At 34.1% G+C, this 21,908-nt stretch overlaps 1 protein-coding gene across 1 annotated transcript; it reads left to right on the plus strand.

The window, feature by feature from the left end:
* The first annotated feature begins 1,205 nt into the window (after nucleotides 1–1,205).
* LOC139843912 (transcription termination factor MTERF2, chloroplastic) lies at nucleotides 1,206–6,087 on the plus strand. Its single transcript, XM_071834098.1, has 6 exons — nucleotides 1,206–1,866; nucleotides 2,469–2,877; nucleotides 3,557–3,772; nucleotides 4,118–4,225; nucleotides 4,461–4,735; nucleotides 5,667–6,087. Exons 1-6 carry the CDS (start codon nucleotides 1,289–1,291, stop codon nucleotides 5,995–5,997), a joined length of 1,917 nt encoding a protein of 638 aa, XP_071690199.1. The 5' UTR covers nucleotides 1,206–1,288; the 3' UTR covers nucleotides 5,998–6,087.
* Nucleotides 6,088–21,908: the final 15,821 nt, after the last annotated feature.

Below are 21,908 nucleotides of genomic sequence, written 5' to 3' on the forward strand. Positions count from 1 at the left end.
TCATAAATTTACGCAATTAACTGAAACCCCAACAATCTCAGGGTGTTAACATAAAACAATAAAAATTAAGATTCAAAATTATCGTTACATAGAAAACTCGTTATTACATAGATCCAGCAAACACTGACTATACTATTGATTATTAGGTTTTGAAGTAATCAATTTAACTTTTATTAAAGATCAATTTTAAGAAACTGAATTTGTTTCCAATTGGATTTTGAAGTTAGGGTTTTTTGAGAGGAAATTAGGGTGTTTTTGCGTATGGTTAGGAATGAATTCAATTTTGCACGTCCCTTATTTTCCCATGGTGTCCCGCTAGTTTTGTGTTTCAAGGGTGTTTTGATAATCAAACAATTCATGGAGTGGATTATGATGTAATAATCAAATTTAGGAAAAATGGATGGTTTAGATTAGTGTAGATTATCTTTTTTAATGGCTAAGATTAGTTCTTTCTTTTTTAGATGATCTATTTTAGATTTTATTATTATATATAAGATAGATAGATAGATTATACGGAGTACTAAATTAAATTATACATGGTAGAATAGAAGATTAAAGTTCAAAACTTTATTAGTTTCACCCACCCTTTTGCTAATGAATGAAAAATTATATTATTATATTATATTATATTATATTATATTATATTATACCTACATACTAATAGATATAGTTGTGGAATAGTAAGTGAAATAGTACTCTCTTTTATGCTTTACCGCCTTGTACATCGCACAAAAAAAGTTGTACTCACAAGGAGTAGTACTGCGCTACAGTTGTTTTTTTCCCTTTTTTTCCCTTCTCCCCCTCATTCTCTCCTACAAATTTTACCAAAAGACCGTACAAACAACGTTAACCCGATTTTTTGAAAACTAATTTTCCTTACGGTTAATTCTCATTTTGTTATTTTTACTCTTCTTTTTCCCTACAATTTTTTCCTAAACTTTCACCAACAACGTTTGTATGCTAATACATATATTTGGGCTACTAACTTTAACACAAATGAAAATTTATAAGATGTAATTATGTGTTTCTCAAATATAATTGTTCTTTAAATCAAAAGAACACTATAACATTTTGTCAATATAAACTTCAAATAAGTATTGAATGCTTCATGACATTGTCAAAAAAAAATGTCCATGAACTTTTTCAACTAAATTCACAAATCATCAAACGCAATGGAAAAAAAAAATAAAAAAATAAAGGGCCTGTCATACTGCTGTCTCTCGTCTGTGTATGAATGAAACATCCCAAATCTATCATCTAAAACTCCACTCTTATCCTAAAAACAAAGATGACGTTCTACCACCACAACCCCACCATCATCCGCCGCTGCCACCCACCACCATCATTTTCCGTCGCATCCTCTCTCCAACACCACCACCAACAGCAAAACCAAACAACAAATCAAGAAAATAATAATAAAATCATTCGAACCCACAATGCAAAATCCACCTCACTCATCTTCCAAACCACCACTACTTCTCAAAATGAAATTTTTAACCTTTTGGAACTTTCAAAAACAACCCCTCAATTCCCAGGTTCAATTTATCAAAACAAAAACAACCCATCAGCAATTCAAGAAATTTTTGATAATGACCATACTAATGATGATGATTATGAGGTGATTATGAAAGCACTTGAAATTAGGAGGCAAGTGACATTAGATATATTTATTCAAGTTATGAGAAAAGAAGGGAGATTTGGGATTACTTATGCTACTAATTTGGCTTCTAAATTGTTCCCTGAATTTATTGATTTTATTATGATTCAAGCTGCATCATTGAAGCAATCGCCCGAGTTTGCGAATTCTTCTTTTAATGTTCGTGTTAAAGATTGCTTACAAACATCCAATGTTATTCCTCTAATTAGGTAAAACTTAACAATTTGTTGACTTTTTATTTTTATTTTTTATAGTACTTATGTAATTCATAGATGTTATATAAAATTTTGAATGTTCAGTAGGCACTGATATATGTATGTAAATTATGTTCAATTATATGTATAGATAGATAGATGCATACATTGTGATTACTTATCTTGAGGTTGAGGGTTCGAGTCCTGCTTAGGACATTTCGCGTGGTGTATATATTCATATTAAGTGGGTGTGTGAGTTTGCCTTTAACTTATCTTGAACTCTAATACATTGTCAAAAAAAGGATAATTGTAAATTATTTTCGACAACAAAGGGAAGCATTTTGACCATTTTAACAGTTTATTGGTTCACTTATTCTTTGTTTTTGCTTTTGTGTTTTCTAAATTTAGCTGTACTTCAGTGGCCTGTCAGTTAAGGGCTTTGGATTTAGGTTTCAACATAGACGTTTGTATGTTTGATAAAGTTTTTCATTTTTGAAATCATCTTTATCTTAAAAATACAGTATCTTTTTATGTCCTAAACGGGGCACTAACGATATTTGAATGACTTAAAAGTGATGCATATTACAATAAACATATGCCAATTTGTATTGGTGTAGGTGGCTGAAGCACAATGAATTATCATATCCGCAAATTGGGAAGTTAATTTGCAGTTCAAAAGGGAATATTGAATCGATCAAGCGCACTGCTGACTGGCTCAAGTCAATTCATGTGAATGGGCGATATATTGGGGTTGCATTACTTAGATCTGGAGATAATATATTAGAACGCACCACTAAAGAATTGGATGAAATCATTTTTTATTTGGAGAAAAATGGAGTTAAAAAGGAGTGGATGGGTTATATTGTAAGTAGGTGTCCCGAGTTGTTGACTTTTAGTATGGAGGAACTTAAGACCCGAATGAACTTTTACTTTGATATGGGTATGAATGAGAAAGATTTTGGGACTATGATATTTGACTTCCCCAAAATACTCGGGTTTTATTCACTTGACGAAATGAATCAGAAGGTATTTCAAGTTTGTGCTTTTTATATATACCATATGCGGTTTGGACGCATCAGCTTTATCAAGGTTATAAAAGTCGTGTGTCGGGGACGAGGCGGGAACTAGTCAGGTTTTGATCAACATTGACTTTTTTGTAAAAGCTAAATCAAACGCATATATATTACACATAAATATACCAAACATAAATATTTCAATACAGATATAGGGCACACACCCTAATTTTATAATATATTAAAATTTTGGCCAACTTTGACTTTGACCAACTCAACCCGACTTTGATCCGACTTTTGGCGTTGACCGACCAAAACGGGACGGGTTAGTCCCAAAACTGACGTGGTGACTGACTTTTACAACACTTAAAGCTTTATACATATGAGTCGATTGGAGACGTGTTTTTATCTCAAACGGGTTAAAAGTATATTTAGCTAAATGGAACAGGTCATATGGTTTAAAAGGCTTGAAAGTCTCCAAAAGTTATTATATAATATATACAACCTCTTTCAACGTTTTATCAGATGCCTATATTAGCGTTCTAATGATTTTATTCTTGCAACCATAATTATGACATTAAATATTTAAAAGTTTTTTTATTTTATTTTTTATTTCTTTTATTTATTTATTATAAAAAGGGTAAAAGATAAAAGATGCTTACGGGTCAACCTGGTGCACTATGTTATTTCAGGTTGCATATCTTAAAGAGTTTGGTCTAAGTCACCAAGATGTTGGGAGATTACTAGCATTTAGACCGCAATTGATGGGATGTAACATTGAAGAAAGATGGAAGCCTCTCGTTAAGTATCTATATTATCTCGGTATTTCACGAGATGGTATGAGGAGAATTCTTACCGTAAAACCAATAGTTTTTTGCGTTGACCTTGAAAGTAATATTGTTCAAAAGGTATACTACTTCTTTCAGTAGATCAATCTTACTCCTTATTACTACTACTATTTTCTATAGTTACTCAAGAATTACTTACTTGTTCAAAGTAAACTTTTGGTGATTAATCACCTTTTTTACAAAAAAGTTGGCTTATGTTGACCTTTTACCGAGTAATCCGCGTATTGACTACATTTTTACCAAGTTTTGAAGCAGCTGACTAATGACTCGGAGTCAGCCAAATCGCCTCGGACCATGCTCTTTGACTTAAAAAATATGCTATACTTGTCATTTTTTATTATCTTGTTTATTTAAAATCTTATTCTTTAATATACTAAATTGACTTGATAATCTTTATCCATAAAGGTACAATTCTTTCGGGACATAGGTGTTGAAGAAAAGGGAATCGGTAGTATGCTTGTCAAGTTTCCATCATTACTAACTTACAGCTTATACAAGAAGATACGACCTGTGGTACGTACCAAAACAATTTTTATAATGTTTTTTTAATATTTATATAAATAATGTACTTTTTGTAATTATATTTGACACATCCATTGTTTCTTATTACCTACTGAATAAAATTGTTTTGGTGAACCTAACCCGCTGAGTTATGTCCCATACGATAAATTACTCGTTAGCCAGCCAGCCCGACCCGCCCATTTTGCCAAACTGTTTGGTTTGATGTTGTTTTGTTTTACTGTTTCAGGTAATATTTTTGTTAACGAAAGCTGGAGTTTCACGCGCGGATATTGGAAAAGTAATAGGATTGGGGCCCGAGCTGTTGGGATGCAGCATATCAAAGAAATTGGAACCTAATGTCAAATATTTTTTATCACTTGGCATTGACCTTCAAACGTTAGGTAAAATGATTGCTGATTTCCCGATGCTGCTTCGGTACAATATTGACATCCTTCGCCCAAAATATCGGTATCTAAGAAGAACCATGGTTCGCCCTTTAAACGATCTAATAGAGTTTCCACGGTATGCTCGGATTTCCAGTTTTATGTGCTAAATTATTATCATTTCTTGTATAAAACTTTTGTTCCTCAAGTTCAGGTTAAAAAGGGTTCTTTATTTGGGTAAAGGGTTTTGCCTGGTAAATATATTTTAAAAAATAATAAAAAGTACAATGAGGAACAACGACCACAAGTGCGCCTTGCGTACTCACAAACAACCACAAACCTAGCTAGATCCTACAAACTGAACAAAGGATGTTAAAATCGGTTGGTTTGATAACACCAAAGCTTCTTTTTGTCTATTTTTTATCTGTATTAAGTAGTGAAAGTATAAAAAATACTATAGTTTTGTAGACTGTTAATCTGTTTCGGCTGTTTTAACTTTTAACAAGTTGAGTGCAAATGTGCAATTTAGACAACTTTTATGGTAGCCAGTATTGTCTATTTTACTCGTTTAATAGTAAAATTTAAAAGAACAACACAACTTGACCCGTTTTATGTAAGTGGGTCAAATTTGACATCTCGAAGACATGGTAACTACATAGAACCTGATGACAAGTATTAGTATCGTCCAATGGACATTTTAGGGAGAACGAAAGAAAACTAGAAAACTAGAAAATTAGAAAATGTGTTCAAGTTGGGAATTTTTGGTAAAACTTTCTAAGAAAGTTGAAATATATATTCAATGGTTTTTTGCATTTCATATTATAGAAAATGGAAACACTCCGCCCCTAACCTTCGGACACGTTTTCTGAATCTCTACTAGTTTCTACGGGACAAAACTCTAGAAAAACGAGAACAAAAACGAAACCAAAAAATAGAAAGATTTTTTCGTATTTAATAGTGCTACTAGTGTTCGAATTTTAGGAAATGTAATGGAAAAGTAGGAATCAGTTAAATTTCTAATGATGATTAGGGACAAAGTCAATACTTATGATGGTAACAATTGCTTGTAGTTTCTTTAGCTATTCTCTTGAAGATCGAATCATACCTCGGCACAAGATTCTCATGGATAATCGTATAAATTTCAAGCTCCGTTACATGCTCTCGAGCTCAAATGATGAATTTCATCAGAAAGTAGAGGCTGCTGTTCAAAGGCGCCAAATGTTCGAATCTGGGATATCAAGCAACTTTGCATTAGATTCCTCGTTTGATAATTCATCAGAGTATAAAATTGATGATGATGTTGGGGTGGATGAAATCATTGATGAATTATCAGATGATGAAATAAGTGATGAATTTTCAAATAATGAAATAATTGATGAATTTTCTGCCCATGAAGATTAATTTTCTTGACTATCATATATATTTGTATATATACTTATTTGTAAGTTCCATGTAATTCAGGTACAAATTATTAGAGAAAAAAAAATGATTAGTTAGTTTATGTTTAATATGTTGTTATGTGACATCATTATAGATGCACAAACCGGATAAAAAACCGGATTCGGACAAAAAAAAAACCGGATTTTTTTGTCCGGATTTTTCGGAACCGGTTCCGGTTCTCGGCGTCGGATTTTTTTCGGATTTTTTTCCGGAACCGGTTCTTTTTCGGATCTCGATCGGATTTTTTCGGATTTTTCTTTGACTAGGAATCGATTTTGCGAATTATATTTTTACCGGTTCTATTTTTTTTAACGTTTGACAACAATAATATAATCGGTATAACGAAAAGTTATAACGCTCAAGTGCTCAACACAATAGATAATATAAATAACAATATTCGAACAATACAATTATATAAATAACACTTTTATTCGAACGATACAATAATAAAAATAAAAACACTTTTATTCGAACAATACAATTATAATTAATACATTTCGAGTTTCGGCATGACCATCACCCAATAATGTATTAAGACTAAAGTATATCGAGCTTCGGCATGGCCATCACCCGTTATACTTTAGTCGTCAAATGACCCAAATGTGTTATCTTGTTGAGCGCGTTGAGGATTGTGCCTTCGATCGTAGTCTTCAAAAGCGGGGTCATCAACTAGAGAAAGGTAAGCTTGTTGGTAACCCGATACATTCATTTCGGTTTGGTCCATATCAAACGGTTCATAGTCACCTTCATCCACTTCGTTTAGTTCATTGTCGGAATTCTCTTTGGTTGTTGTAGGCGATAATCCCGCTAAATTTTCTTCAAACTCTATACATTCTTCAATGTCGTTATATAACGGACCTTCTAATGAAGTTTGATCTTGTATCCTATCTACCCCATCCAAATAATCTTTCAAACATACACATACTTTCACAGCTTGGGGGGTAAGTCTTGACCTTCTTTCCGATATAATTCGACCACTCAAACAAAAGGCCGATTCGGAAGCTACGGTTGAAGCTTGAACGGTAAATAAGTCACGAGCCATAATGCTTAATATTGGATATGTGTCTTGTTTTGTTTCCCATGTATTTATAATGGAATTTGTGGGGTTAAAATGGTCAAAAAAAACTCAAAAAACTGCAAAAAAAGGCTGAAACTGCAACAAAAAAAAAAAAAAAAAAAAACGGCTAGTTTTTTGAAAAACCGGATCGGATTCGGATCCGGATCCAAACCGGATCGGATAAAATCCGGTTTATATCCGGAAAAAATCCGGTTTTCTTGAAAAACTGGATCCGGGTGGAACCGGATCGGATCTCGGATCCGGATCCGGTTTTTGCTGTGTCTGGTTTTGCTTGGATCCGGTTCCGGATCGGGTCACCGGATCGTGTAGCGACCCGACAAAATCGTCATTGACGGCGCCGCTAACTTAGGTCCCGTTACGTGGTCGTAGTCCCTATATGAGACTCGTTTGACCAAAATTATGTCGCGTCCTTTTGAAACGTATCATGCTTGCAAAGTTTAGTTTCCAAAACCGTTCGACAACAATTTCAAGTTTGCAAAAGTATAAATTATAAATGAGATAACTTGCGACATAATTAGTTTAAAATCACGGTTGCTATAAATAGCGTAAGTATGTAAACGATATGTTTGAATCCAAAGGTGCTATCACTAGCGTATGTATGTATGTATGCTTGACCCCAAGCAAGAAATCAGAGTGTATGCATGCATGCTTGACTCCAAGCAAGTATGAGTGTACGCGGAAGCATGTATCAAATAGCCAAGTATGAACCTAAGAAACATATAGAAAACTGTCAACGAAAAACGTTGGTGAAATCATAGGTTTAGTAAGTAAGTAAGTGAGTAAGTAAGTTGAACCACAAGTGTTGTCACGTTGAAATAATAATAAACCATTCTAAAAGTTGATATCACGAGCACTCAATTATCAAGGCTTAACTATCACGAAACCCCATTAATATAGTGTCAGAACATACACTTATCCCCGAAAATATATTTCATCCGATTAACGGTAGCGAACCGTCCGAATGAGGGTTTGTCAAACCCGTATGGCCACACAACATAAGTTCTCGCTTACACCCTGCAAGTGTAACTAATGATAATTGAATTGAGGCTTTTTGTTCTAACTCGTACGTAAAATGTTTGTTTTCGTACTTGTGTTCACTTTGTAAAATGAAACGTTTATGTTTTCTCATCCCAAATATAAGTATAAAAGAGTAAAAGTGGGACTATGATCTCACCTTGATTGCAAGAGTATAAATGTACTTCCCAAAGTAAACGTGTGCATGAATGTTGCTTAGCCTTGACCTAAACAAGTAAGTTGTATCAATTAACCGGTTACGACACAAGGTCGAGCGAAATGTGTTCAATTAGTCCTATGGCTCGTTACGACTCGAATAGTATAGCATGTGAATCACGTTGTCAAGTTTCATGCAAGAATCAAGTATAAAAGCATGTTAGAACGATTGTATAAAAGTTTGGTTAAGTTTGACTAAAAGTCAAACTTGGTCAAAGTCAACGAAAAAGTCAACACGTTCGGGTCGGGTCCCGAACTATTTTTCTAAGCTTAGAAGTCATATATGAGCATGTTGGCCAAGTTACATGTTAATCGGAGGTGCGTAGCATAGTTGGAATTAAACGAAAAAGTGCAAAGTTGGTCAGCCCCTAAACAAGGCAAATGTCGCGCCGCGACATATGGTGGCCGCGCCGCGACAATGGGCGTGGCCTGGTGCCTGGTCAGTTTCAAAAGTTCAAGTCTTGATCCAAAATTCAATTTAGCACAAAACGCAAACCGTAAACACTTAGAATACGCATCTTATATCATTGGAAAGCTCTTTTGACAAGGAATACAATTAACTACCTTTTACCAAGCAAAAACATCAATTACAATAACCGAAAACTCGTCAATTGATCAAGAAAGGTTTATTTTCAAAGTTTCAAGTTCGTAAAACGTATTTTATGATTCGGGAATCCAATTTACACATACGATATGCCGTTTCGAAGGTAATGAAACATACATTACAACTAAACACTTACTAATAACATGTCATGGCATTCAAAACATCAAAAGCTCGTTTTAAGTCTATCAAACCCTAATCAAAATCCACAAAAATCAATATTCATGTTTTTGAAGTTTTCTTAATCAACCTACGCATCAAAACGAAGCTAGTGATACTAGTAACACAATTAAAACATGAACTTTAACAATTTAACAACATTAACTCATCCAAAATCAAAGATTAAGCACACCCATTTCAAGTTCATGCTAGTTACTCCAAAAACAACAAATCGAGCAAACCAAACATATATTCATGTAAGACTTGAGCCATAGACACTAACTAACACCATTTCAAGTATATAAAATGAATTTAGAGAAATCTAGTATTTTAGAAACGTTACGCAAATGAGATGAAGTTGGTACCAAAATGTAGAGGATGAAGAGAGGATCACGAATATGTAATTTGTTTTGTGATGAACTTCCTTGATTGAATTTAGATGATAAATCTTTGATGTTGGGGTTTGAAAGAAAATATGGAAGTAGCAAGAATGAGGGAGGTGGAATGGATGGAGGAGAAGGCCACTTTGACTATTTGACCTAGTCAAATTTTTGCCCACTTGGCAAGTTTAGTCCCTCAAGTTTCAAAGCGGGTGCGGGAATTAACCGAGCGAATATTTTTTAAAATGCTAGAGTAAACGAGTGATGTTTTAATTAAATAACGGGAATATTATGAACGTTAGTCAACGGAAAATACGAATTTAAATAACGAAAGATATTATTTAAAAAAAAAAGACAGTGTTAAAAATAAATTTAATGGAAAAACGCGGGATGTTACATTACCTACACCTTAAAAGAAATTTCGTCCCGAAATTTAGTTGGAAGTAGTAGTTGTTGTTTCTCCCTCGAGATCTTGCGTTGCAAATTCTACGGATATGTGAAGGTACTTCCTTGGGCATTTCAACGAACTTTGACAATCGGGATTTGACGTTGGTTTAAAGTTTGGTTTCACGATTTATAGTTTCAACCGGTCCTCCTAGGGAGCGACGTTTATCGTTGATAGTAAGTTCATCGAAGAGGATAACAAGTTCTTGTTTCGCAAGACACGCCTTTAAGTTTGATACACAGAATGTAGGATGAACGGAATTTGTTTGAGTCGGAAGTTCGAAACGGTAAGCAACGGGTCCAAAACGCCCCAAGATTTTTAAAGGATCAAAATATCGCGGATTTAGCTTTCTACGTTTTCCGAAACGGATTGCACCTTTTCAAGGTGCGACTTTTAACGTTACGCGGTTACCCACTTGGAATTCGAAAGGTTTACGTCTAACATTGGCATAGCTCCTTTGGCGACTACGGGCCGTCTCGAGCCTTTCTCGGATTGGAACGATTTTAACGGTTACTCCATGAATGAGTCCAGGTTCGGTGACTTGATCATCATTTACTTGGTTCTACAAAAGGAGAATGACTTTTCCGGTCATATAAGATTTCAAAAGGTGTGATGTTAAGACTTGAATGATAACCATCGTTGTAAGAGAATTTGGTTAAAGGCAAAAACTTTTCTCAAGTACATTTGAAGTTGATAACACAAATTCGTATTACGGTTTCCAAGGTTTGAATCGTATGTTTGCTCGGTCCGTCGGGTTGTGGTTGATGTGCGGTACTCATGTCTAAACGTGGTCCCGAGACTTTTTGTGAGGCACTCCAAAATCTAGAAGTGAAACGAGGATCTCGATCCGAAACGAGGTACTTCTCTTTAAGGTATATTTGAAAGAGTTTGTTAGGACTTGAAAACGTTTGTTGGAACAAGTTTCTGTTTCTCAAGAATTTCGCGCCGCGGAAGATTTATCGGTTTCCGAAAATGTTCGATAGGACTATTCACCCTCGAGGCGAATACTAGTATAGTGTGAAGAGTCTCTCTCTCCATTGAGAATTTAGATAAAATATTTCCCTAAACGGAAGTACGAGTGTAAGGCGAGAGAAGTTTTCGCCTCGATGTGAGCATACCAAGCATTTTGTAGTTCGTCTATAAAAACTATAAGAAAACGAGATAGTACACACGTGTAACATATGTTTGAAGTCGAAAGAATTTGTCATTCATTCGGAAACATCAATATGGTTCGACAATAATCGAAGATGTGTCCCGGGTATGGTTGTTATCAGTATTCTCGGAGTTTTCGGATGTTCAAACAAGAAAAATAAAGTCATGTACATGGCACATGGTGGTGATTAGGTTGATCGAGTCCAACCACCATCATGTGTCATTAGAACTTTGGTATGACTTACCGTAATATAACCACGTTGATCGAGTGTCGTTATATTACGCTAACTCATACCTCCCTTCCCACATCACTCTATAGATTCAAGTTCGTATAATCGTGAAGTTTAAAATAAACAAAGTGTAACGACGTCTCTAACGTGACTCGTATTGAATCGAAAGAATTAGTGCAACTATAAAGAAGCGTTCCCCGAGAGAAGTGTATAAATGATTGTTCACGTCATTGCGGTTCAAGTCAAGCGATAATGCCCTTAGGCACGAAAAGAGTAACGAATCATGATAACAAAAAGTACGCAACCGTAGTGATAATTAGCGATGACGATACTCACCTAGAGTAGTGATGGTAGTAACAAGAAGTGGTAGATAGTAAGGAACACCGGTGTGACACCGATAGTAAGTTGAAACGGTGGCGAATCATAATCTGGGAGACAGGGTTCCCGGACAAGTGTGACCAATGAAGTCGTTGTCATCCTTACGGGTATGAATCTTGAATTTACGCGTGTTACCAGAAAGTTGCAGAATACGAGTTCGTATGATGAAAACTTGGTACCATTAAGAAGTTTGCCTAAGAATGATTCAAGTATAATGCACAAGTAGTCAAGTAAGTGCTATCTATAGCAAATGTATGTCAGAATGCAATGGCTAACTATCCGGTTGTAGTCTAGATTCACTAATGCGTCCTAACGACTCTGTCAGACACACTAATGCACATCCTAGATCCCTACAACCAACGCTCTGATACCATCTGTAGCGACCCGAAAAAATCGTCATTGACGGCGCCGCTAACTTAGGTCCCGTTACGTTGTCGTAGTCCCTATATGAGACTCGTTTGACCAAAATTATGTCGCGTCCTTTTGAAACGTATCATGCTTGCAAAGTTTAGTTTCCAAAACCGTTCGACAACAATTTCAAGTTTGCAAAAGTATAAATTATAAATGAGATAACTTGCGACATAATTAGTTTAAAATCACGGTTGCTATAAATAGCGTAAGTATGTAAACGATATGTTTGAATCCAAAGGTGCTATCACTAGCGTATGTATGTATGTATGCTTGACCCCAAGCAAGAAATCAGAGTGTATGCATGCATGCTTGACTCCAAGCAAGTATGAGTGTACGCGGAAGCATGTATCAAATAGCCAAGTATGAACCTGAGAAACATATAGAAAACTGTCAACGAAAAACGTTGGTGAAATCATAGGTTTAGTAAGTAAGTAAGTGAGTAAGTAAGTTGAACCACAAGTGTTGTCACGTTGAAATAATAATAAACCATTCTAAAAGTTGATATCACGAGCACTCAATTATCAAGGCTTAACTATCACGAAACCCCATTAATATAGTGTCAGAACATACACTTATCCCCGAAAATATATTTCATCCGATTAACGGTAGCGAACCGTCCGAATGAGGGTTTGTCAAACCCGTATGGCCACACAACATAAGTTCTCGCTTACACCCTGCAAGTGTAACTAATGATAATTGAATTGAGGCTTTTTGTTCTAACTCGTACGTAGAATGTTTGTTTTCGTACTTGTGTTCACTTTGTAAAATGAAACGTTTATGTTTTCTCATCCCAAATATAAGTATAAAAGAGTAAAAGTGGGACTATGATCTCACCTTGATTGCAAGAGTATAAATGTACTTCACAAAGTAAACGTGTGCATGAATGTTGCTTAGCCTTGACCTAAACAAGTAAGTTTTATCAATTAACCGGTTACGACACAAGGTCGAGCGAAATGTGTTCAATTAGTCCTATGGCTCGTTACGACTCGAATAGTATAGCATGTGAATCACGTTGTCAAGTTTCATGCAAGAATCAAGTATAAAAGCATGTTAGAACGATTGTATAAAAGTTTGGTTAAGTTTGACTAAAAGTCAAACTTGGTCAAAGTCAACGAAAAAGTCAACACATTCGGGTCGGGTCCCGAACTATTTTTCTAAGCTTAGAAGTCATATATGAGCATGTTGGCCAAGTTACATGTTAATTGGAGGTGCGTAGCATAGTTGGAATTAAACGAAAAAGTGCAAAGTTGGTCAGCCCCTAAACAAGGCAAATGTCGCGCCGTGACATATGGTGTGTCGATCGCTCCAAATCCATATGGACGGACACGTCATTCATTGATTTCATTGCGAGGTATTTGACCTCTATATGATACGTTTTGTAAACATTGCATTCTTTTGAAAAGGCACACCATAAATGAATATTTAAATCAAAGGTTTTCGACATCTGGAGATTTCTACATATAGACAATCACCGTATATTATAGTTTACAATAGTACTTCCGTTGACAATGCAGTCAAAATAAGGTACATGATGATGAATTGGTGAATGCAACGTTTTCTTGAAAAATATGCCATATAAGACTCCATGCACATAGCTTGTCTATCATATAAGCAAACAGCAGAAGACTTCTAGGGAACCTGAGAATAAACATGCTAACAAGTGTCAACACAAAGGTTGGTGAGTTCATAGTTTGTATGTTTCGCATAATCTGTATATAAAGATGGATCACAAGATTTCAGTTGTTTCATCCAGAAACGTTTATCAAAGTATTCTACAAGATTGAGCACCCTGGTAACTAAGCTTTAACGTTTATCTAATAAGTACCCCTGTGTTTAACATGCACCAACATGTACGATACACTCAAATAGCATACGTCTATTTTATAGTTCAGGCTAGGGTTTCTATACCTGGAACAGACGGGGATGTCAAGCCCTATGGATCCATATATAACTACTTGCGCCCACCAGTTCTTATAACCGGCAGTTACTAGTTACCAAAGCTAAGGGATTTTCGGTTCAAACTCGGTGTAGAATTTAGTGTGTACTTGTATCCATTGCGTTTAAAATAAAGTGCATGTATTCTCAGCTCAAAAATATATATTGCAAAAGCAATTAAAAAGGGAGCAAATGAAACTCACGCATATAAATCTAGTATTTTCAGTATTTATAAACAGTCGCATGTATTCTCAGCCCAAAAATATATTGAGTAAAAGGGATCGTATGAAACTCACCTTAGCAGCATATAAAGTTGTTCATCGTAATGTGACCGAAACTCGGTATATCAAATAATCGTAGATCTCAACCTAGAGAACATATATTGGTCAATAAATGCCTATCAAGCTAGGTCAGGTCATAGTGTATCACAATCCTAATGCTCGAAATTGACATACAAAAGTTATTCAAGTTGTTTCAAAAAGTCAATTTTGACAATAGTTCAACAAACGAGACATACCTTATATAAGGATTCATTTACTCGGTTGATAATATTCAAAAATCTATTTTATCAATCTGGTAAACAAGTTGTTTAAGTATTAATTGCAGATTCAAAAAGCAATTCCAATTAATGTCAATTATAATTCAGTTGACCATATCTTTTGATTCGTTCCTCGAAACTATTCGATATCTAAATGAAAAGTTATTGATTTTTCGCCAGCTTTCCGAAAACATGTATATCATATACCTTTTACCCGTAATATATGTATTTAATTCGTGATTCATTATAAACTGTTTAACGACAAAATTTAGCATACAAGCATATATAAATATATATACTCGAGCACTAGACATGGATACATAATTAATATATAAAAGATAAGATATGAGTGCTTACGTATCAGTATTGAGATTCAATATTGTAGGAAAGTACGTAGACGTAACAGAGATGATAAACACTAGGTTTGATTCACAAATATACCCCCGAACATTACCCATAACCTCCTTAGTAATAACCCATATTTTTCTTAGCTCTATCCCGCTCGAAAACCCATTTTTGAAAGTGACACGCTCATAACCTCGTCGTAGTATTTTATGTATAATACTAATTATTAATAATACTAATAATAATAAGATTAATAATAATATTAATCTTAATAATAATAATAATAATAATAATAATAATAATAATAATAATAATAATAATAATATAACAGAGGGAGTAATTGTGCAAAAAAATGAACAAAAATCGTCGAAATTTATAGATGTTTGCTGGGATCTGTCACCATGCGATCGCATGGCTCCCATGACCAATTCCCATGCGATCGCATGGATTGGTTTTAATGCTCACAATGTTTTATCGTGTACCTCGTCGACATATATTATAATCGTAAATTGAATTTAAAATTTTAAAAAGTCGTATTTATTAAATACTTCAGGGGTATTCTATGTAACTTATAATTAATAATTTCTATCATGTCGTTTTCATGTGAATAGTAAATGAATTAATTTAAATTCAACTATTTAAGCTACACGTGTACGTTGTGCTTTACAAATTGTACATTATTAATTTAACTTTGTTTCTTAAAAAAAATACAAAAATTATATCATAAAAATAAAATGACTTAATACGTAAAATTTTTAATTTGAAATAACATCGTTTAATAGTAAATTTTTAATCATTTCGTATATAAATATTATTCGCATGATTTCATATATATCGAAAACTCTTATATTTATTAAAATATGTATATAATATATGTTATGACGTTCGTGAATCGTTGGACAAACAGGGTGGTCAACCGTTATATATAAAAAAAATCATTTTCAAAAGTTTCAAAATTCATTGCTTATCATGTCGAAAATATTAAATCATATAGAGAATTGGTTTAAATAAGTCGAAATTTTCCGGGTCATCACAGTACCTCCCCGTTAAAGAAATTTCGTCCCGAAATTTGAGTGAGGTCGTCATGGCTAGCAATAAAAATCTTTTCATGACGAATATGAGTTGATAAATAGAATTTCTATCATCGTTGAATAATATGGATAAAACAATCCAATTACTCGAAGCGTATGAGGGAAGTTATCGTAAAAGAGTGAAACGAAGAATAGAGATGCATATTATCTCTTGACGTAGTAACGATTGATTTCCGGAATTTAAAGAATAGAAAATCTTCTTAATCTAAATAAGATTTGATTCTTCGGAATTTGAGGAAATTAAGATTTTTTTTTTTGATTAAATGAGCAATCTGCCTCGATTGCTATGTCTGATATTTCGCTATAAATTGACCTCTTCCGTTTCATTTATTTTCACCACTCCTATAATCTTCTTTCTTATTTCATACATCCCAATAGATTGTGAAAATGCTTAATCCAGTTCTGATTCTTGATATTTTCCTGGCTATCGTATCCTTCATTCTTCTTTTTCATCTGCCACCAGAGGAAGTTATTTTCTTCTACTATTACCTTGGGGTTATAGTGTTTTTCATTCTCCCGTGTCTTTATATTGCTATACGCATTGATATACACGGTTTGCAATTTCGGGGTTGTTATCGGGCTTATATTCTCCTTTATATTTCGGAGCTTCATGCTTTCGTTTTCTCTTCCCGACTTTAAGTCAAGCGAATAATGGTCCAAAATTCGTAGGTATGGATTTTGAAATGAACATAATTAATATTATAAGAAAGAAACGGTAATGGCACAATCTGACTTGTCAAATTACCAGAATACCTCGAAAAAACCGAATCATCAAGAAAAATATTTTCTTGATATGTTTAGAGGTTAAATAGAATGAAAGAATTATGTAACATGGTTCATGATGAGGGTGTGATCTGTGAACCTTTATCACGTTTCACTAGAAACTCAGCATGACTTACTGTAATATAATCACGTTGATCAAGTGTCATTATATTATACTAACCCATGCTTCAATTCCCAACATTACTTCAAAACATCTATTTTTCGAATTTTTTAGATTTTAGAAACTAAAATAGTTTCTTTTATGATGTAACACAGATAGAGTGAAGAGATGAATGATTTCAGATAAGAATGGTTATAAAAAAATATCTTCAGAAATATGGAGGATATTTATAATGGAAGATACGATGATATCTAAGAATTTCTAATATCAGAGGATGATGCGGAAAATCTGTCTGTGAAGGTTTAGAATAAGAAGTAAGGTTCTTACTAATAATTTCAGCAGACACTGAATCATTTGGATTCTTTGAAGGTAGATTTCGTCCTTGTGATTTGTCTACAGCTTCCTTCATACTTTGCTCAACCCGTTTTCCAGTTCCAAACCTTCTCTTTTTCTGTGCTTTTCCAACATACTACTCTTTATCATCAAACTTTCGACTGTTAAAATCGTTTACAGTTTTTGCTGCTTCATCAGCATTTTTCCAAATTTTGGAGAACTAGTTTCGTAGTTTGGGGTATTTTTCAGAAACTTCACATTCGAAGTATGTAAGTCTAGAAGATAGATGTTATATATATATATATATATATATATATATATATATATATATATATATATATATATATATATATATATATATATATAACTGTTGTCGTAGAAAATGCTGCGAGATTCAAAATATTGATTGCTAATTCTCGGGGGTTGGTATGGAAATTATTGTTACAAGATGTGGATGAGTACATGATAGGGTTTCAATGAGTATAAGGATTTTTCAAAAGGTCAAGGATTAATAAAGTTGTTTAATAAATTTACTGCTAATGTGGTGGAACATGAAAGGTTCCCCAGTAACAAAACGTATATATCAAGGTTACAATAAGGCTTAATCTGAAAAGTTGAAGTTGACTGGTTGGAAGTGTGATAAAACTGGATACTTTGAAAAGAAATTGCAAGATTATTTTCGGTAATAACAATGCTAAAGGATCTTTCACCGTTTTGAAGTCAAAGTATAGCTTTGAAAGATGTAGAGATCTAAGAATGATGTCACTTGTTAAATCTTGACTTGGATTCTGCTCTGTCAATATCAGAATATGTAATTGAATTTATATGGAAACGATTGTATATCGCTGTGAGCATAGTTAATAATTTTTGAATCAAAGTTGAAAAATGTACAGTGTAGCATATTAATTGCGAACTTATATATTTCCCGGGTATTACCTACCCGTTAAAGATTTCACAATTAATACTTTGTACAAAAGAACTTTTATTACCGTCTTTATGAAAATATATGTATGTATATTTTCTTCAGATGTAACACATATTTAATGAGTTAATATCATATTAAGCTCATTTAATTTTCGACTTGACTTAGAAATGATTAATCTCTAAAACATTAAATATTACATAATCTTTGCGGAGTATTTCGCTAATGTAATCGCTACTTCATTATTTATTCTTATTGATATTCCTCGGTGAAGGATGTTGGTGCTCGTGGAATTTTTGTGAACCTTACAAGGCACAGATGATGTTTTCTGGAAAGTTTCGAGTACATTGAAAATGAAAATGTAGAATCAATTATGTAATTGAATAATACACTTGGTTTATTAGGAAATGGAATTCATTGCGTTGAAACAGAGATTGTAGTTAACAAGGTTAAGTTGTTATCGAAGGATGTACATCATAGTATATTAATAATATGAATTTAACCGAGTAGTATTTACCCTTTTTCAATTCATACATAATAGCTTAGTACAAAAAGATTTATGATGGTTTTAAAATTTATATATATTAAATATACATAAAATTTCTTCAGGGGAAATGAGTTAATACTTCATCGGTTATTGTTGCTGGTATTTCTTGGTAACTACGGTGCGTATGACGTTGATGCTCGTGGAACAGATTGTGAAGTTGAGGTTTGCGATGTGGATGTTGTTGGTGGTGGTAATGGTACTGTTGGTGTTGTTGTCGGTGGTACTGTTGATGCCGGTGATGCTGCTGGTGTTTGTAACCTTTGCACCATATTCTCCAAAGCCACTACCCGAGCACGAAGCTCGTTGACTTCTTCTGCTACACTGGGATGATTGGCGGTTCGGACGAGCGGATGAATACGATCCAGAATTTGAGATAGTATATGGTCATGACGAGATACTCTGGAAATGAGAGAGAAAATGGTGTCTCGAACACGTTCGCCGGTAAGTGCTTCAGGTTCTTCGCCAAGAGGGCAATGTGGTGGATGGAAGGGATCGCCTTCTTCTTGTCTCCAATAATTAAGTAAGCTACGAACCCATCCCCAATTCATCCAGAATAGATGATGGCTAATTGGTTGATCCATTCCAGTTACATTGTCTTCGGAATTCAGATGAATATCCATATCGGAATAGCTGTCAGAGTTTGAACTAGATACGGGATCCATCTTGTATAATTAGGGAGATGATTTTTGATATGAATTAGATTATAGAATTTAGTTTGGTATTCTTCAATACATAATTTACATATGTATATATAATACCAAATTCCATAAATCACGGAGAAATTTTCGGAAGATATCAGGAAAAGTTTACAGTAACAGATACGCTAAGATATGAATTTTGTCTATACACTATTCATGCAATCAATGCAGTAAAACGTGTCTAGACTATGAATGATAAGCAGGTAATTTCCGACAAGAAATGATAAGCAAAACTTTTAACATGCAGACACGGTCGAAGTCCAGACTTACTAATGCATTCTAACAACTATCAGTTAGACACACTCATGCAAGACCTGGTTCACTAGGACCAACGCTCTGATACCAACTGTGACGATCGCTCCAAATCCATATGGACGGACACGTCATTCATTGATTTCATTGCGAGGTATTTGACCTCTATATGATACGTTTTGTAAACATTGCATTCTTTTGAAAAGGCACACCATAAATGAATATTTAAATCAAAGGTTTTCGACATCTGATGATTTCTACATATAGACAATCACCGTATATTATAGTTTACAATAGTACTTCCGTTGACAATGCAGTCAAAATAAGGTACATGATGATGAATTGGTGAATGCAACGTTTTCTTGAAAAATATGCCATATAAGACTCCATGCACATAGCTTGTCTATCATATAAGCAAACAGTAGAAGACTTCTAGGGAACCTGAGAATAAACATGCTAACAAGTGTCAACACAAAGGTTGGTGAGTTCATAGTTTGTATGTTTCGCATAATCTGTATATAAAGATGGATCACAAGATTTCAGTTGTTTCATCCAGAAACGTTTATCAAAATATTCTACAAGATTGAGCACCCTGGTAACTAAGCTTTAACGTTTATCTAATAAGTACCCCTGTGTTTAACATGCAACCAACATGTACGATACACTCAAATAGCATACGTCTATTTTATAGTTCAGGCTAGGGTTTCTATACCTGGAACAGACGGGGATGTCAAGCCCTATGGATCCATATATAACTACTTGCGCCCACCAGTTCTTATAACCGGCAGTTACTAGTTACCAAAGCTAAGGGATTTTCGGTTCAAACTCGGTGTAGAATTTAGTGTGTACTTGTATCCATTGCGTTTAAAATAAAGTGCATGTATTCTCAGCCCAAAAATATATATTGCAAAAGCAATTAAAAAGGGAGCAAATGAAACTCACGCATATAAATCTAGTATTTTCAGTATTTATAAACAGTCGCATGTATTCTCAGCCCAAAAATATATTGAGTAAAAGGGATCATATGAAACTCACCTTAGCAGCACATAAAGTTGTTCATCGTAATGTGACCGAAACTCGGTATATCAAATAATCGTAGATCTCAACCTAGAGAACATATATTGGTCAATAAATGTCTATCAAGCTAGGTCAGGTCATAGTGTATCACAATCCTAATGCTCGAAATTGACATACAAAAGTTATTCAAGTTGTTTCAAAAAGTCAATTTTGACAATAGTTCAACAAACGAGACATACCTTATATAAGGATTCATTTACTCGGTTGATAATATTCAAAAATCTATTTTATCAATCTGGTAAACAAGTTGTTTAAGTATTAATTGCAGATTCAAAAAGCAATTCCAATTAATGTCAATTATAATTCAGTTGACCATATCTTTTGATTCGTTCCTCGAAACTATTCGATATCTAAATGAAAAGTTATTGATTTTTCGCCAGCTTTCCGAAAACATGTATATCATATACCTTTTACCCGTAATATATGTATTTAATTCGTGATTCATTATAAACTGTTTAACGACAAAATTTAGCATACAAGCATATATAAATATATATACTCGAGCACTAGACATGGATACATAATTAATATATAAAAGATAAGATATGAGTGCTTACGTATCAGTATTGAGATTCAATATTGTAGGAAAGTACGTAGACGTAACAGAGATGATAAACACTAGGTTTGATTCACAAATATACCCCCGAACATTACCCATAACCTCTGATAAGGCTAAAAAGGAACATATATTTCATAGCAATATCCCTCCTAAATAATAGGTTTTCATTTGTAATTATATTATATTTTCATTGTAATTGTTTATATTAAATAAGTGCGAAGACAAAAGGCGAAAACAACGAATTGAAGACGCAAAGGTCCAAAAAGCTCAAAAGTACAAGATACAATTAAAAAGGTTCAATTTATTGATAAGGAACGTCTAAAAATGACAAGAGTACAAGTTACGAAACGCAGAGTACAAAATATCTCAGCGTACGCAAGGACGTTCGAAAATCCGGAACCGGTACATGAACCAACTCTCAACGCTCGACGCAACGAAAAAAAAAATTACGAGTCTACTATGTATATAAATATAATATAATATATAAATAATTATAAAAATTATTTATATATTATATATATTTAAATAAAAACCGTCGGCAGCCTTGGATCTTGAACTTGTGGGCTGGTTTTGGAACCTCCGCGACTTGCGGAGCTGGAAGGCCAAAATGGCCGCGACTCGCGGAGTA

Source organism: Rutidosis leptorrhynchoides, chromosome 4 (assembly GCF_046630445.1).
Source record: "Rutidosis leptorrhynchoides isolate AG116_Rl617_1_P2 chromosome 4, CSIRO_AGI_Rlap_v1, whole genome shotgun sequence".
Lineage (NCBI taxonomy): Eukaryota > Viridiplantae > Streptophyta > Magnoliopsida > Asterales > Asteraceae > Rutidosis > Rutidosis leptorrhynchoides.

Excerpts from the sequence above, each read along its gene's own strand:
- LOC139843912 (XM_071834098.1), top strand. The coding sequence starts at position 1,289 with ATGACGTTCTACCACCACAACCCCACCATCATCCGCCGCTGCCACCCA. Across the intron at positions 1,867-2,468 it reads AATGTTATTCCTCTAATTAG|GTGGCTGAAGCACAATGAAT; the intron begins GTAAAACTTAAC and ends GTATTGGTGTAG. Across the intron at positions 2,878-3,556 it reads TTGACGAAATGAATCAGAAG|GTTGCATATCTTAAAGAGTT; the intron begins GTATTTCAAGTT and ends ATGTTATTTCAG.